The 18,414-nt window shown below is 51.8% G+C and overlaps 1 protein-coding gene across 2 annotated transcripts in view; it reads left to right on the plus strand.

The window, feature by feature from the left end:
- Positions 1-1,340: 1,340 nt before the first annotated feature.
- The window catches only part of LOC138296679 (17-beta-hydroxysteroid dehydrogenase 13-like), a 431,070-nt gene continuing 413,996 nt past the window's right edge, over positions 1,341-18,414 (plus strand). For both annotated transcript variants that reach the window (XM_069236032.1, XM_069236042.1), the window contains exon 1: positions 1,341-1,697. In XM_069236032.1, coding sequence (XP_069092133.1) covers positions 1,488-1,697 — 210 coding nt within the window. In that variant the 5' untranslated portion in view covers positions 1,341-1,487. The remainder of the gene's footprint in view (positions 1,698-18,414) is intronic.

The raw sequence follows: 18,414 nt of genomic DNA on the forward strand, positions 1-18,414 counted from the left end.
TTTTTTCCCATGAAACAAAAACAACAAAAAAAAACATTTCGCTGTATTTTGGCTAATTTCTTGGTCTCCTTCAGGGGAACCCACAAACTCTGGGTACCTCTAGAATCCCTAACATGTTGGAAATAAAGGACGCAAATTGGCGTGGGTAGTTTATGTGGACAAAAAGTTATGAGGGCCTAAGCGCGAACTGCCCCAAATAGCCAAAAAAAGACCTGGCACCTGCGGGGGGAAAGGCCTGGCAGTGAAGGGGTTAAGCAAACCAGTGTCAAGGCACTTGGACCCATGACAAGGACAAGCATACTGTATTGAGGGGAGGCATGGTTGTGGTGATTCCATTTCCATACCCACAATTTCACTCCAAACATGATGTGAGCAATGCTGAAGAATGAGAACCTGATATCATGGCCTAGTATGGTTTCAGACCAGGCGCAGACCAGCACTATCAGAACATCATCCTCACCTGAATAAAACTAGCAAAAAACGTTTCCATTCAAAGGAGCAACAATGTATTTTACATAATTAAGTAGTCTAGTTTGAGCCTTTCAATACAAGAAATTCCAATTCATAAAGGTTGGTTGTGGAAAGTCATAAATCTACTCCTGTAGATACATTTCTATGTTTGAAATCCATTTTGTTTATGCTTATAGACTGTACAATTTTACAGCTGGGTAAATCCTTTTGCCAAACATGCCCATGAAATATTTGAGTGGTGCCTACGCATTCCTACTTTAGAAAGAGACTTCCATCTAAAGGGAAAGTGTTGGAGGAGTCTATGTGAGCGCAAGGAGTGCCTTTAGCACATGATGCCTTTAGGTGTGTGCAGTGGGTGTGTTGGCGGGTGGTTAACCCTGTAGTGTAGGGTGTCAGCTTACAGTGCCTACGGGCTCAGTGCAGTGAATGCCAGAAGCTGGTGCCTGTAGGGGGTGAGTGTAAAGCATGCTACTCTGTGTGTGCAGGGGGCATCTGTGAGTCTAGGGTGTGAGTTTGTGGGGGAGGGGCGGTGCCTGTGTTAGTGCATTTGGCGAATGCAAAGGTCTCTATAGATGGTCAGCCTAAGGGTGCTTGCATGGGGCCAGTGTAGGGGCACATGAGTGCAACGCAGGGGGTGGAGTGCTAGCATTCCGTGTGAGTGCTAGGTAGCCTGGATGCGTGCAGGTATGAGTGCATTGGGAAGGATGCGCCTGAGTGAATGCAAGAACAACACAAATGAGCCAGACCATTGCCAATGCTTGTATATGCCTCCTCTGAATAGCCTTTTTACTATGCTGAAACGACATCTTGGGTGCGGAAGGGTTAATTTCCGTCCTCGTTGCCACGTGACCCTCCTGCGATTCTTGCAGCATAAGATATGAGTTGACTTTGATCTGTGTTACAAACATTGCCCTGTGAAGATCCCCAGAGCCGGGTGTTCCGCGGTTCTAGTGTTCCTCAGTTGTAGGAGTGCCGTCTGTCCTCGGATTCGGGGGGGAGCAGCTGGACCGCCTGTCATGCATCTCGTGCTGGAAATCCCACTGCTGCTGCTCACTGTGCTGTTCGCCTACTTGGAGTCTTTTGTAAAGCTTTTCATTCCTTTGAAAAGGAAGTCTGTCAGCGGGGAAATCGTCCTTATCACGGGAGCGGGGCACGGGATGGGCAAGATCGCAGCGCTAGAGTTCGCCAAGCTGTCGAGCACCTTGGTTCTGTGGGATATCAACAAGGTAAGCCGCAAGCACAGTGCATTAGCTTCACGTGCCAACCTCCCCTGTCTGTAGTGCGCTGGCAGGTGGGCGGAAAACTAACTACACTGGTACAAGTAGAAACTGAAAGGGTCCGCTACTCCCCACTCCCCACCACACCCTGGCGCCGGATCTCGGGGTACAGGAGATGGCGGAGCACCCCACTCTAAAAAGAGTTCAGGTGAACGTTAAACATCAAGTGGTCATTCCGGTCTTTTTCTACGAGGAGCGTTGTTTGTTTTTCAAAGCCAGCCTATCAGATATCGTGCAGTTTCTTCTGCAGGGGCTGCTGGGTCTTTTAAAAGGACAGATCTGTGATGTAAGTGGCCTCCCTCTGGTTGTAAAGTAATTAAACTCAGTGACCCTATCAGTTGGGTACAGGAGTGTGTGAAAATAAGTTACAGCTGTAGAAAGGTTTCCTAACACACATGTAAACGAAACATTCAGTTCCATTAAAACCTAAAATTTACAAATATTTGAAGATATCTAATAAGAGCGCAGAGTGCAGAAAGTAACGCTCAACCTTGACGTTTGATGGGAAAAGAGATTTTGGTAGAGTCAAAACACACCAAGACAGATAAAGTTTACTCTGTATGATGCATACAAAGTTTAACATTATGTTCTCATTTTAATTATCTCATATTTTCATTTTTGATTTAACGGGCAAATGCATTTTATTATCCATATACCTTCCCTCACTCAGTCATTTATTTAGAGTGCCAGGCAATATGTGCAAAGACCCAATATCTGCAAATACTACCATATATATGAATTCTGTGTTAAATAGTAAAATCACTTTTAGGATGTACTTTTACCAGATCACTAAAACAGGGAAAACGTCATCACTGCATGCCAAACCGTTTCCCATTATCATCTGCAAACGGTGTGGCAATTGGTAATGGGAAACGGTGTGGCAAATGTGGAGGAATATGTGAAAAAGCGTCATCTATACCATATTAAAAGCTACATTGGGATTTGAAGTCCATTGAAAATGTTGTTTCTGATATTCAGTTTTACCTTTTGATTTAGCTTTGCTTTAAATCGGTACCATTATGTTTCTTTTAACTTTGTGGTCAGGGATTTCGTATATGTTTTCACTGTATAAGTTATATTATTTTGTCAACTATTGATTTAACCTTTTCTTTCTTATTGAGATATTGTATAGTTTATACTGGCGGTGTTTTAACCCAAATTCGATGTACCATTAATCAGCTCTTACTGTCCTTCAAAACTCTGTTTAGATTCCCTGAGACCTTTGTAGATGAATAAGCACTATGCTTCCCACGCCCTGCTAACAACAAACTGTCGGGTGCCTCAACAAATTAAACACTTTTAGTTCTTCCAAATTACACTCTTCTTTAAGCTGTGTAGTCACCCAACAAATATTAGGTGGTTATATGTTCCCAAATGTATTCTCAATAAACAAATAGCCAAAACTGAAGTACAGATATTGCCTCACAGAAAATTACAATTACTCCTGATTGGCATATTTAACTTTATTGGAAAAGTCCTCTGCCTGGTTAGAGACATGTGTCCCTTTCCCGAGTATCTAATTTTACTGTTGTCTCCATCGCTAATGCTGATTTGTGTGTCATAGGTAAACATGGATCCTGCTTGTGTGCCATGACATAGGCATGTCTCACGGATTGCCGCCTTGTTGGACCTGGAGGGCTACCCAAAGCCCTCCCCTCATAGGGGTAGAAGGCTAGTGCCTTCAGCGGGAGTTAAGCAGCAGGAGTTAAGCAGGACAAGTCCTGTGGTGGAAGCGTACCATGTAGTGATCAGTTGTGGGAACAGTTCCTTTTTACCCTGTGTCACTGGAGTGAGGCCTACGGGCTCACTCATCTTTTTAAAAGTTCAGATGCTGTGTTCTTAACTCACCCTTGGCGTACCTCAGGAAAAGTGCTGAGCACCACAGAAGTAGTGACTGTATGCTAGATATATGCGTGCCTGGGAAGGGTACAATACAGGGATAGAGCAGTACTGTGCAGTATATGTGTGGTTAGTGCATGTACTCAGTGTATGTATGCCTGCGAGGAATACATTATATGAGAAATATAGTGCTGTGCAGTGCATGCGTAATGAAAGCAAGTGCTGGGTGTATGTTTGCTTGCACGAAGTGCAATAAATGATAGGTGAAGTGTTGTGTAGTGCACATATGGTGACTGTGTGTGCTGGCAGTATGTATGTATGTAAGTAGAACACCCTAGTAAAGTACAGAAAAGCTACAGTACCGAGCAGTGTGTGCAGATTAAATGTGTGTGCTGAATGTATGTGTGTCTGTAGTGGTACAAAGCATGGAGGTAACAGTACTGGAGAGCATGTGTGCTGTGAAAGCACACTGAATCCAAGTATGCCTTCCATGGTATAATACATGCAGGACCTTGAGTTCCATTTTGGGAAGCCCAGGCCTGCTTGATGAAAATATGAGAAGTAGAGGAATCCCCCCAGACAGATTTGTGTACTGCTTTGTTGCTGTGAGATGGGTGGGACCTGTATTGGAGGACGGGAGGAAGGGACCCTCTCTTTACGCTTCAAAAGGTTGCTCTTTGATCCAGTGATAGATTACTAGGAAGGGGGCCTGGACACATGTCAGGAAGGAAATAGGGCTTCTTAGAAATTGGGTTTCTGGTTGGCAGAGGTATGCACTCCGTTCAAGCAGGAACCACAATCCTAGTCAGGGAAAGTCACAAACACACCCTGAATTAACCTGTGCTCACTTCCTGGTAGCTTTGCACAGAATTGTCAGGCTTAACTCAAGAGGCAATGTGTAAAGGGTTTTTGCAGCACTTTAAATAGTAAAACTGTGAAAACACCACACAAAAAGTTACCACACCTGGTTAAACGAATAGAGCTTACTTAAATTAACAAAACAAGATCACAACAACAAAAATCCAATAATAGAACTTGAAAGATAAATTTTTAAAGAATAAACTTAAATGTAGTGCTTAAAAGCATTAAGTGCCAACCAAGGCTATCTGGTCGTGCTGGACCGGGTCAAAACTGAAAAGTATGGCCGACTGCGATGAAGCACATGTCAGATACAGGGACCAGTCCCTGCCCACTGAAAAGGTACCTTGTTTCCAAGGGCCCAGGACTGGATTGCCACCACTTGGCAAGGAAAGAATCACCTATGGCAGAATGCAGGTGCTATAGCACGTGAGTTGGAAGTCTTTTGTGTCCCTGAGACTTCAGAAAACAGGAGAGCATTCTGTTGGCCATTGGAGTCACTCTGGGTGTTGGGTTCAAGTGATGTGAGTCCAGTCCTTCTCCCCCAGGCAAGGAGGGCAGCAGACAGTAGGTCAGCACAGCAAGAAAGCAGTTATTTCAGGGCAGCAGTCTAACAGAGTGGCAGTCCTTGTAGCAGCACAGCAGTCCGTCTTCCTGACAGAGTAGCCACAGGTACAGAAGTGTACTGAAGTAGTAGGGTCAGAAGTCCATTTCTTACATCCAGTAGTTCATTTGAATTGTGGGAGACTTCAAAGAAGGGCTTGTAAGTGCATAGAGGTCCTCCCTTCCTGCCCTGGCCCCAGATTCACCACAAGGGGGTATACAGCCCTTTCTGTGGGGAAAGGACACAGTCTATACAGGTGTAAGTGAGGCAGTGCTCTGCTCTGCCACCGGACCCCCCCCATCAAGCAAGTTAATGGCAATAGAGGGCCACCCAGTCACATCTAGGCTCCCAATGTGTGTGGTTGTCGAGAGAGAATACAGCCCAGCTGTCACCCACACCAGACAAGTAATCAGGGACAGGCGACAAGCACCAAATGGCTAAAGTAAGAAAATGCCAATTTTCTAAAAGTCGTATTTTCAGGATTGTAATTTTAAATCCAACTTCACCACAAAATAGGATTTCAAATTAGGATTCCAGAGACATTGAACTTGAAAAGTCTATCTCTTCATAATTGGAAGCTCCATTTCTCTCCTTCCCCGCTGCCACCCTTAATTCTCTCCCCTTGCCCTCTTTATTCCTGTGCATCTCTTAGTTTTTCTTCCCCCCTTTTCTTTCTTTCTTTCTTTTCCTTCTCTTTTTTCTTTTCTCATTTCTCCTTTTCTCCCCACCCATCCACCTTTATACCTTTCTGCCCCAATTCGTTTGTACCAACCCCTGGACTTCCCCCTCTCCATTTCTATTGCCCCTCCTCTTCCTTCGTTCTGTCTTGTTCTTTCCCTCCCCCCTTATCCTTTTTGTTTCCCCCTTCCTCTTCTTATTTTCTTCTCCCCCCCCTTTTTTAGCACTTCACCCCTTTTCTCCTTCCACGTTTACTTTCTTCTTGTTGCCCCTCCCGCAAAACGCAAGAGGGGTAGACTCTACCACCGACAATGCTGGGAACCACACTTCCCAGCATTCCGTTGGCGTTGCGGCCGTCGCTCTCCCGATGCTGCGTGGCGTATTCGGCTACACAGCCCGGGGTAGCGGCGGTGATTGCACGTCTCGGCCCGCTGGCCCCTATTATTGAAAATTTATACACCTGGGCTGCTGGCGGTGATTGCGCGAATTGACGCTCTGGGGCCAATTATCTCTTCCCTTCAAATACCGCCTTTTCCCTGGACATTTCACACAAGCGGTCCTGCGAGGGGACGGTATAGGCGCACAGTGAGTGCCCCCTTTGGAGTTGTGAGTCGTCGGCCCCCGTGGCACAGAAAGGATCTCTCCTGTTTATTAATTTTAATTTTAATTTCTTATTTCCTCTTCTGTTATGTATTTCATTCATATTAGGCTGATTACATCATACTTCATTAAGTTACCTGGATTGCCTTGTCTTCCTGAGACAATATGTACCCCATTTTGGGACCCATCACTATTTTTCCTAATTGCCTTCATCAGATAGAACGCTATGTAGTTGATATATTGCCATTCCTTTTTACCATATTTTATTACTCTATCCATATAGTGTTTGACAATAAGGCGACTCTCCACCTCCTGGACACCTGGGGCTAGTTGCCTCCAGGTTTAGGGTAAGAATATGTTTCTCCCCGTTTTTAGTTTTGTTTCACACGTGTGCTATGCATGTATTCTGCTTTCTATGTCATGTGTGTGTTTGCTTTGCTGTGGAGTGTTGTTTCACAACTCTGATGTGTGTTTTATTCCCCCCAGGCCTACCCAAGATAATTCCTTGCTTAAGGTAGGCCCCTGATGTCATTGCACCTTCTTCCACCTACTCTCTCATTGCACGGAGTATGTTCTTGTTCCCTTATATTATATGAGACATAGGGATCCTGGGCCCTGACGAATGCCCCGAGCCCTTCCTTGGCTCAATAGAGAGGGCAGAAACATGTTGGCCATTGAATCTTAGCTAGGCGACTCTGTGAGTCCTTGCTCTCACAGAGGTGTCCCCATTTTTGTTTTTAATCACACCAACAGTCTCCACCATTAAAGTGTACTCTCACATAGGTGACTGTTAGGTGTTTTTAAGTATACCCCTAGGTTAGCTGGATCCCACACTCTTCCAGAACAGTGATAATTTACACACTCTCTCCTGTTCTTTTAACAGTGAGGTTGAGTCCGCCCAGGTAGCATTGTCCGACCTGGGTGGGGCTAAGTGTTCATATGATGAAGCATGACACTATATAGTGTGTGAGACCACCTAGTCCGTAAAGGAAACTTTCCTTCCCCCTCCTTCACCTCCTAACCTCGACTCTCCACAGTATTAACCAGTATCAACTTACCTAATAGGGTCTAAGAGCTACTAGGAAACTTTCCACAGCTTAGAGCTCTCTTTGAACCCCGTACTTTCTTGTGTGATTTTGACTGGAAAACATTCCCTGATTAAAGTCTGAGTTAATTGAGGTATGATAACTCTATGGCATTACTTCATATGGCATTATGCCATGCTTCATATGTTAATTAATCCAACTTATTTTAATAGGGCTTGTGCCCAGGACTCCCATGACAAAACAAACTTTCTCAAATCCAGTAGATGTGAGTTTCATGTACTAGCACACAGAAACACAGAGCTTGCACATTTAAGACAGACAAAAGTAAGAAACGAAATGGGTTGAATTTAATGTTCCTTTGCCTCCATTACAGTTCTCTTTTTGATTCTTTGTGAAATGAAGGTCGGATTTCAGGGGAGGCTTGAAATATTATCCTTCACCGAATGAAAGTAGTACTATAATGAAGGCTCCCTTGCCACTCCACCTTCATTTTACATTATAGACCAGCTTTCACTTCAGTAGCATTGACAAGAAGCTGCTGAGTTGGAGGGGCAGGCGGGAGAGCAACAAGGAGCGGGAGGCAGCTGACCCTTGAAGGAATGGCAGCTAACTTCCCGGGCCGGGGGCAGTAAACAAAGGAGCAGGCCAGTGACTAGGGTGGCGAAACACACAACAAAAGATTTAGGCCCTCATTCTGACCCTGGCGGTCGGTGATAAAGCGGCGGCCAAGCCGCCAACAGGCCGGCGGTCTAAAATATGCAATTCTGACCCTGGCGGGAACCGCCAACACAGCCCGCCAACTTAACACTCCGACCGCCACAGCGGTACAAACAAACAGCGCGGCGGTTCCCGCCAACAGCCCGGCGGCAGACAAAGTACCGCCCACCCTATTACGACCCACCAATCTGCCACCTTTTCCGGGGCGGGAGCACCGCCGATAAGAACACGGCGGAAACAGACTACGAACGGGAAAACGCTCACCTCTACGCACTCCACGCGAGATTCCGGCAGTATGGAGCCAGAGTTGCAGGTCATCCCCGCACTCCTATTCCTGCTCATATACCAGGAGCACGCCCGGCGGCGCGGAAGACATCGGTGAGTACGGCACCTACGACACAGGGGAGGGAAAAGATTACCGGCACACACCCACCCACCCACACCCACTACAACACACACATCAATGCATTCCCACAGATCACTGTCACAACCCACAAACCACCCCCCTCCAAAATAATGCAAAGACCAAAAGAAGAGATCATAAACGGGCAGATATATTGAAATATGGACACCAGTAATCCCAATAAATAAATAAACTATGTACAAAATATATACAGCTACTAAATGTAGTCCAACCACTGTCCGTGGATCACAGGGGTCCTGTGCAAAGGGGCAAGGCCCAGTCCCACGACAAGAACTCCACGGAGAGAACACTGCAGGGGCATCAGAAAGAAAATAGGACAGGCACCTCAGGGGGGAAGGGGGGGCACCTCAGCCACTTGAGTACACGACGCCAGATCCACGAGGGGACTCCATGACCACTGGCCCATCCTGGGGAGAGCAAAGCCACAGTCCATACAGTCCATACAGTGGGTGGCCTGCCCACTGGGCCATCCTGGGGAGAGCAAAGCCACAGTCCATACAGTCCATACAGTGGGTGGCCTGCCCACTGGGCCATCCTGGGGAGAGCAAAGCCACAGTCCATACAGTGGGTGGCCTGCCCACTGGGCCATCCTGGGGAGAGCAAAGCCACAGTCCATACAGTCCATACAGTGGGTGGCCTGCCCACTGGGCCATCCTGGGGAGAGCAAAGCCACAGTCCATACAGTCCATACAGTGGGTGGCCTGCCCACTAGGCCATCCTGGGGAGAGCAAAGCCACAGTCCAAACAGTCCATACAGTGGGTGGCCTGCCCACTGGGCCATCCTGGGGAGAGCAAAGCCACAGTCCATACAGTCCATAACAGACCCCACTGCCACTGGAGGAGGCAAGTTGGCCAGAGGACATCCTGCAGCCCTTCCCGAGATAGATCCTGCCCTGCCACGTCTGCCAAAGGGCCAGTGGTTCTTGCCCTGAAGGGCCCAGTTCAGCGGTTCTTGAGACGGTGGGGCCCAGTTCAGCGGTCCTTGCCTTGAAGGGCCCAGTTCAGCGGTTCTTGCCCTGAAGGGCCCAGTTCAGCGGTTCTTGAGACGGCGGGGCCCAGCGGAGCGGTGCTTGAGACGGCGGGGCCCAGTTCAGCGGTTCTTGAGACGGCGGGGCCCAGTTCAGCGGTTCTTGAGACGGTGGGGCCCAGTTCAGCGCTCCTTGCCTTGAAGGGCCCAGTTCAGCGGTTCTTGAGACGGCGGGGCCCAGCGGAGCGGTGCTTGAGACGGCGGGGCCCAGTTCAGCGGTTCTTGAGACGGCGGGGCCCAGTTCAGCGGTTCTTGAGACGGCGGGCCCAGTTCAGCGCTCCTTGCCTTGAAGGGCCCAGTTCAGCGGTTCTTGAGACGGCGGCCGGTCTATGGCCAACTGCTAATTGCCTGGTGGTGCCCTCCTGGGCAGCGGGGATGGTGCTCCTTCACTGCCCACCTGGGCTGTGGGTGGTGGGGCCCTCCTGGCCAGCTGGGCTGGGTCCTCCCTGGGCAGCGGCTATGGGGGTGGTGGGCTCTCCCGGGGCAGCTGTGCCGGTTCCTCCCGGGGCAGCGGCTATGGGGGTTGTGGGCTCCTCCTGGGCAGCAGGCCTGCTGCCTGACCTCTCCGACTTGCTGCCCTTGCCCTCCTTAGTCGTGGGCCTGTGGCCCTTTCCTCCCTTTGGAGCTGTGGCTGGTGACTGTCTCTGGGTGGTGTCTGGGGGGGATGTAGAAGGCGGGCTCCTGCGGCGACCCTTCCGCCTTCTGCTCCTCTTCCCAGGGGGTGGGCTGGCTGTCCCCTTGCTGCTGGGCGAAGACCCAGACATGCGGGCTGGCGGGCTCCAATACCCCTGCACCCTTGTCAAGGGGGCTGCAGGGCTGGTGGTGGCTGAGGTGCTCTTCTTACCCCGACGAGAAGGAGGGGGGGGGCTCAGGGTCAGGAAAGAAGTTAGTAGTGGCGAGGAAGAGCTTCTTGGGACAATGGAGAGTGGTAGGTACAGTGGGAATGGGAGTGGAGGGAGAGGATGTGGTTGTAGGTGAGTCACGTTTGCTGTCTTTGGGTGCAGGTGCAGGAGGGATAGGCTGTCGTGAGGTGGATGGCTGTTGGGTGGGTGGGTGGCTGCGTTTGTGTGGTGTGGAAGAGGGGGTGACAGACACAGTGGGAGAGGACACAGGGGACGTGTAAATGGCAGTGGGGGTGGTGACTGCACGTGTGCGGACTGGAGTGGAGGGTGTGCTGGTGATGGAAACACTGGCTGATGGTGAGGTGAATGGAGGTGTGAGTGTAGACGTCACAGGGAGGGAGGAGGGAGACGAGGAGGTGGGGGTCACAGAGGTGGTAGTGACTGTTGGCATGTCTGCATCGGAATGTTGCGTGTGTGAATGTCTGCGTGATCTGTGGTGCTTATGTTTGGATGAGCTTCTCTTGGGTGTTGAGGTGTGTGCAGGCTGGTCTGATGGTGTGGGTGGGACAGGCAGAGGAACAGGAGACTGGGAGGAGGGAGTTAGTAGAGGCAGGCAGGAGACAGGGACAATGGCTGCCGTCAGTGCTGAGGCCAGAGCCTGGAACGATCGCTGATGGGCAGCCTGACCCGAATGAATGCCCTCCAGGTACGCATTGCTGCGATGAACCTCCCTCTCCACCCCCTGGATGGCATTCAAAAGGGTAGTCTGCCCAACAATGAGCGTTCGGAGGAGGTCAATGACCTCCTCACTGAGGGCAGCGGGGGTAACAGGGGCAGGGCCTGAGGTGCCTGGGGCGAAGGAGATGCCCGGCTTCCTGGCAGAGCGGGCACGGGGCGAACGCTGAGGGGCTGCTGGGAGGGCGGAGATGGTGCGCTGGGTGGCGGCTGTACCTGTAATGGCGGGGGGCACGGATGGTGCCACCCCCGCAAGGGAGCCCCCTTCCGAGGACGTGTCCGTGTCGCTGCAGGCTCCAGTCGTCCCCGTCGTGGAGCTCCCCTCGCCCTCCGTCTCACTGGTCCAGTCTGACTCTGTGGCATGGCCCTCCTGGGCCATGTGAGATGCAGCTCCCTCCTGCCCCGATGCCACTTCTCCTCCGCCTGATGATGCTGATGCACACAAGCACAGAAAGACAAACAAAAAGGGGGGGGGAGAGAGAAATAAAGGGATATTGAGTACATGGATCTCCGGTACAGTTAGCGGACATGACAGACACAGATGCCCCCTGCACTAAGTTGCGCACTTGGGGTCCGCTACGCATTCCGTGGAACATGCCCTACACGCCTAGAGTTGACAACTGCACCCATGGATGACACGGCCCAGGGATGGCTGTACTGACAAACTACTGAGGGTGGTGGCTGGGGACACAGGGGCTTATGGGGGTGCCCAGCCTACAGATATCGCCCTGGCCTAGGGGGACCCCCAGCCCTCCTCCCCCACCCAGACACCTCCACTGCGCGACAACAGAGTAGATAATGCTTGTACTCACCCCCTTGTGTCTGCTGTGCTGCCCTCACGCGCCCATCCAATTCAGGGTAGGCCACCGCCAGGATCCGGAACATCAGGGGGCTCAGTTGACGGCAGGCACCCCGCCTACGTTGGGAGGCCATCCCCAGCAGAGACTCTGCGGTCTTCTTGGTCCCGCGGCGGATGTCCTCCCACCTCTTGCGGCAGTGGGTGCCCCGTCGATGGTGGACCCCCAGGGCCCGGACTTCCTTGGCGATGGCACGCCAAATCCCGATCTTCTCATGGGCGCGGACCTATGTGACACGTACAGGGAGGGAGAAATACCACGTTCAAGTTTGTCTGCATTTTCCTTGCCAGTGGCCCAACTCCCCCCATCCCCGCCAGGCCCCCCGCCAGGCCCAACATGCCCCCCATCCCCGCCAGGCCCCCCGCCAGGCCCCCCGCCAGGCCCAACATGCCCCCCATCCCCGCCAGGCCCCCCGCCAGGCCCCCCGCCAGGCCCAACATGCCCCCCATCCCCGCCATGCCCCCCGCCAGGCCCAACATGCCCCCCATCCCCGCCAGGCCCCCCGCCAGGCCCCCCGCCAGGCCCAACATGCCCCCCATCCCCGCCAGGCCCCCCGCCAGGCCCCCCGCCAGGCCCAACATGCCCCCCATCCCCGCCAGGCCCCCCGCCAGGCCCCCCGCCAGGCCCAACATGCCCCCCATCCCCGCCATGCCCCCCGCCAGGCCCAACATGCCCCCCATCCCCGCCAGTCCCCCCGCCAGGCCCCCAAGCCAGCCAGTGTCCCCAAATCCAGATTGAATTAAACTCACTTGTTGGTCTGGAGGACCGTAGAGTAGCGCATACTGGGGGAGGACCCCATCCACGAGTTTCTCCAACTCCTCTCCAGTGAAGGCAGGGGCCCTTTCCCCAGGTGCAGCAGCCATTGTCCCTTCCAGACCGAGGTCACAGCAACACTTGCAGTATAGGTCCTCTCCTGTGAAAGTTCAAGTCGCAAGTGGATAAGTAGATAGAAAATGGCGGTCACGTCCGCGGCGGTGCGTACCGCGGCGGTGCGTCCCGCCACCGCCGGCGCCCTTCGCCATTGGCTCCTGAAACCCATAGGCTTCAATGTTAACCAATGCGGCTTTGCGCCGCGGTCTTCGCCCGCCGCGGAGTGCCACGCCAGCGCATTGACCTCACATCCCATTGTCACACTTCACAGGTCAGGCAGCCGCCATTTCCAGGGCCCACATGGCTCAATTTCAACTGCGTCACACAGGCCTAGGCCTTGCATAGCCACTCAGACACGCCATTCACTGCATAGAGAATCGTATACTGTGCTAGCTGTGAGTACGTACCTGTGGGTTGCTTGACTGTGTGCTCCATGTTGTCCTTCCTAGGCACCGTCCGCTGGGTTGGGCGAGGAGACGGATGAATCCTCCCGTGTACCGACCGCTGGTGGACCTGTCGACAATGGAAGAACGCCACATTATCCTGACCTACCGTCTTAACCGTGCCACTATCCATGAACTGTGTGCCCAGCTGGAGCCCGACCTGATGTCCCCCATCCGCCAACCCACAGGGATTCCCCCTCTGGTGCAGGTCATGTCAGTACTCCATTTCTTGGCAAGTGGGTCATTTCAGACAACCGTGGGAATTGCTTCTGGGATGTCTCAGCCCATGTTTTCGAAGGTGTTATCCAGAGTGTTGTCTGCCCTGATGAAATCCGCGAGGAGCTACATCATTTTCCCTGAGGTGGGCGAATTGGCTACAGTGAAGGGTGATTTCTACGCCCTTGGACATATTCCCAACGTAATTGGTGCCATTGATGGGACCCATGTGGCTTTGGTTCCCCCAAGAGACAGGGAGCAGGTGTACAGGAACAGAAAAAATTACCATTCAATGAACATCCAGGTGGTGTGTTTGGCTGACCAGTACATCTCGCATGTAAATGCCAAATTCCCAGGGTCAGTGCATGACGCCTACATCCTCAGGAATAGCAGCATCCCTTACGTGATGGAACAGCTACAGAGACACCGTGTATGGCTAGTGGGGGACTCTGGGTACCCCAACCTGTCGTGGCTACTGACCCCAGTAAGGAATCCCCGGACCAGGGCAGAGGAACGGTACAATGAGGCCCATGGGCGTACTAGGAGGGTGATCGAACGCACCTTTGGCCTCCTAAAGGCCAGGTTTAGGTGCCTGCATATGACAGGTGGATCCCTAATGTACTCACCTAAGAAGGTGTGTCACATCATCGTGGCCTGCTGCATGCTTCACAACCTGGCTTTGCGCCGCCAGGTGCCTTTCCTGCAGGAGGATGGTCGAGACGGTGGTGTTGTGGCAGCGGTGGAACCTGAGGAGAGTGACGAGGAGGAAGACGACGGGGCTGAAACAGACAACAGGGACAGAATCATTGAACAGTACTTCCAATAGGACACAGGTAACATTTCAAAGATAATTTAGTAAATGTTAACTACTCTCCAGCATCTCTGCTGCCTGTCTATTTGCCCCAGTGTATGATGACTGAGTTTTGGCTTTTCCCTCCCTATTTCAGATCTGGGGTCCCCACTACGAGTCCTGTGCTTCGTTTCCCCATGGACTACAGCTTTGTGGCAGCTGTTTGTTGACTTCACCATGTACAAGGACATATTTGCACTGTCATGTCAATTACAATCTATTGAAATCACAGCCAGACTCCAGATATTTTGGTGCAAAATAGGTGTTTATTGAAGTGCTCAAAATGGGATGGGTGGTTTCAAGTGGGTGGGGGCTATGGTGAAGGAATGTCCATGGCAGAGTCCAGAGTAACAGTCACACAGGTGCATTGTCCAGAGGCCTGTGGAGAGATGGAGCATGGGCAGTTCAAGGATGGACAGGGTGACAATGTGGGACAGTGGGATGACATCAGGTGGTATCCATTGCTGGCGGGGGTCTTGACATCCTACTCTGTCTTCTTGCGAGATCTCAGGGCCTTCTTGCGGGGTGGTTCTTCTCCTGCAGGAGGTGGGGGTCTGGTGGGCTGCTGCTGTGCGGGGGCCTCCTGTCCACTAGCGCCGGCGGAGGTGGTTGGCTGTTCTTGGTCCAGGCTAGTGGCAGGGGCCCTTGGGTGTTGTTCAGTGTCCGCCCTGGTGTTTACGAGGTCCTGCAGCAGCCCTACCATGGTAACCAGGGTGGTGTTGATGGCTCTGATGTACCCCCGATAGTGTTCCTCCTGCAGCGCCTGGATCTCCTGGAACCGGGCCAGTACCGTCGCCATCGTCTCCAGGGAGCGGTTGTATGCTCCCATGATGGTGGTGAGGACCTCGTGGAGAGTGGGTTCCCTGGGCCTCTCCTCCCCCCCCTGTCGCACAGCTGCCCTCCGAGTTCCCCTGTTTCCCTGGGCCTCTGCCCCCTGGCCGGTGTGCCCACTACCACTGCCCCCAGGTCCCTGTTGTTGTTGGGGTGGTGGGTTATCCTGGGTGCCCTGTAGTGGTAGACACACCGCAGATTGACGCGCCCTGGAGACAGAGGCATGGGCCCGCTGGGTGGGAGCTGTGCTGGTGTTCCCAGAGGGGTTAGGGTCTGTAGTGGCCTGTGCCTGTGTGAGGGGAACCGACTGTCCAGAGGTCCCCGATGGTCCGGGCTGGTCATCGGTGTCCAGGTCGACAGAGCTGCTGTCATCGCTGACGGCCTCTTGGGTGGGGGGTGTGGATAATTCTGGCCCCTCCGCCGCGGTGTGTTGACGGTCGGGTCCTGCAGGGGTATAGAGGTATGGTTATAGTTTCAATGTGTGGCATATGGGTGTATCTGTGGGTTCTCGTGTCCCCAAGTGCTGGCATTCGTGTGTGGGGGCTTTGGTGAGGGTGGCTTGTGGGGGGGATGTGTATATGCATTGGGCATGCTTTGGTGATGGGTGTCCATGCTTAGTGGACGCATGCAGGCCTAGGTTTTGGGATGTGTGGGTTGTGATGGTGAGACATTGGCGGGGAATAGGTGTGCTGGGGTTGGGGGTGAGGATGGTGGTGGGGGTGAGGATGGTGGTGGGGGTGAGGGTGGGGGTGAGGATGGGGGTGGGGGTGAGGGTGGGGTTCGAGGATGGGGGTGAGGGTTGGGGTATGATTTGGCATGCAGGTGGGGGGGAAGCAGTATTGAAGCTTCAACTTACCAGTATCCATTCCTCCGCCGACTCCTGCGAGGCCGTCAGGATGCAGGATGTTCAAGACTTCCTCCTCCCATGATGTGAATTGTGGGGGTTGAGGTGGGGGTCCTCCGCCAGTCTTCTGCACGGCGATGTTGTGCCTGGATACCATGGAACGCACCTTCCCCCGTAGGTCGTTCCATCGCTTCCTGATGTCTTCCCGATTTCTGGGGTGCTGTCCCACTGCGTTCACCCTGTCGACAATCCTCTGCCATAGCTCCGTCCTCCGGGCAATGCTAGTGTATTGTATCTGTGTGCCGAACAGCTGGGGCTCTACCCGAACGATTTCCTCCACCATGACCCTGAGTTCTTCGTCTGTGAAGCGGGGTTGTCTTTGGGGTGCCATGGGGTGGTGTGTATGATGTGTGGGGTGGAGTATGTGTATTTAAGTGAGTTGAGTGTGGTGGTGTGTGTTGTTTTGTGTGTGGATAGTGTGTGGGTGATGGTGTTGAGTGGCTGTGGCTGTTATTTTTTGGATGCTGGTGTCTCGCTCTTGCCTTCTTTACGAATTTTTTAGCGTAGGGGTTTGTGGGTGATGTGGGTGGGTGTTTTATATTGTATTGTGTGTGTGGGAGTGGTGTGTGTATGTGTATCAGGTGTGTGGGATTCAAATCGTCCAATGTGGCTGGGTTTTGTTCGTTTGTGTGTATTCTGACCGCGGCGGTGTGTCCCGCCAATGGAATACCGCGTTTGAATGACCGCCGCGTGGATTCGTGGGTCGTAATGGCATGGGCGTATTTCTGTTGGCGTGACGGTGGAGGTTTTGTCACCTCCACCTTTCCGCCGACCGCTGGTCTGGCGGTCTGTTGTGGCGGTCGGATTTTCGGAGGTTTGCCTTCTGCGGGTCAGAATGACCGTGGCGGGTTTCCGCGACCGCGGCGGGATTATGGAGGATTTCTGACCGGCGGTAGGCGCCTTTTACCGCCGAGGTCAGAATGACCACCTTAGTGGTCACCCAGTGACTGAAGCATGCAGGTTTTGAATGATCCAATCCAGGGGAAGGGGGCCGAGCTGCATGCAAGACAAAAGGTAACCAGAACAAACGTGCCCCAACATTGTTGCCTGATGGCAGTAATTACAAGGTTTTAGCAGTAAATATCCTCACACAAAGATGTAAAAAGGCAATGGCCCAAATAAGGTCCTTGGGAGGCCTCATGGCAGTGACACTTGAAGGCAAACAAAGGGGTATGAAATAATCAGAACTGGGTGGTCATGGCACATGCAGTCTAGGAATGGCCTTAGGGCCACGAATGCCAGACATTTACTACCAAGGGAAGCCTTGAAGCCGCGACTCACCGTGCCAAGTTATCGACAGAAGAGCTGTCTCCATATTCAGAAAAGTGATTTATGAGAACTGTTCTAAAAAGGGACGTGATGACTGTGAAGATGATACATTGCGTGATTATTTAAGTCCAGATTTTAATATGCAATAAAGTTGAAAGTACACGCATGAGCAGTTCCGAACTAAGGGCCATATGTACGAACACATTCTCCCATAGACACAGAATGTGCAAAACTGCTTGCTACATCGGGCCCTAAATGCTTTACATTACAATGCAAGATAACCAATGCTGGACATGTTAATGACCATTGATGTTGTGACAATCTACGTACCAGCTTATGATGTAAACAAACTGGAGTCGTTTCTTGGTGTCCTTAGTTAATGAGTAAAAAATAATGGCAGGAGGGCCCGGCAGTCACTCGCACAGCTGGGGGAGGGTATGGAACAGGGGCGGTGTGGCAGAGAAGACTGAGAGGGAGGAGTGGGTGGAACGAGGATTGAACACAGAGCAAAGAGGAAAATGTGGCAAGTAGCAACCACAAGGGGGCATAAGATGTGGCAGGTGAATGGATGGAATCAAGCTATGAAGAGCCGACAAACAGGCCTGCAGTTGTAAAGTAGTCCCTCATGCTCTTGAACGCAAGCATTCCATTGGAAGCAGAGTGATACACCGTAACTGTTAACAGCAAAAGATAATAGAGCAATACTTATTTTGGCTGAACCAAGACATTAATTAGAATGTATCAAGAAAGTGCATGAACAGACTGGTCAAAAAAACATTGAATGATTGGGGTGGACCCAAAGCCCACTCTAATGATTTCTGAAACTCTAGGTCTGTTTGACAGTCGCCTTTTCAAAACCAGGACTTGCATTGCACAGTGTAGATGGCTGTACATTATTTGTATTAGCAAAACCAACATGCATGGCTTATAAGTCAAAGCATTTCTTTATTAATTGCATATGTGAATGGGTGGGTGAGTGAACTTAAGAGTGAATTAATAAGTGTTTGAAGGTTTAGATGAATGCGCAGGACTTAGTGCATGACTGAATGGATGAGT

The sequence above is a fragment of the Pleurodeles waltl genome, chromosome 1_2, assembly GCF_031143425.1.
Source record: "Pleurodeles waltl isolate 20211129_DDA chromosome 1_2, aPleWal1.hap1.20221129, whole genome shotgun sequence".
Classification (NCBI taxonomy): domain Eukaryota; kingdom Metazoa; phylum Chordata; class Amphibia; order Caudata; family Salamandridae; genus Pleurodeles; species Pleurodeles waltl.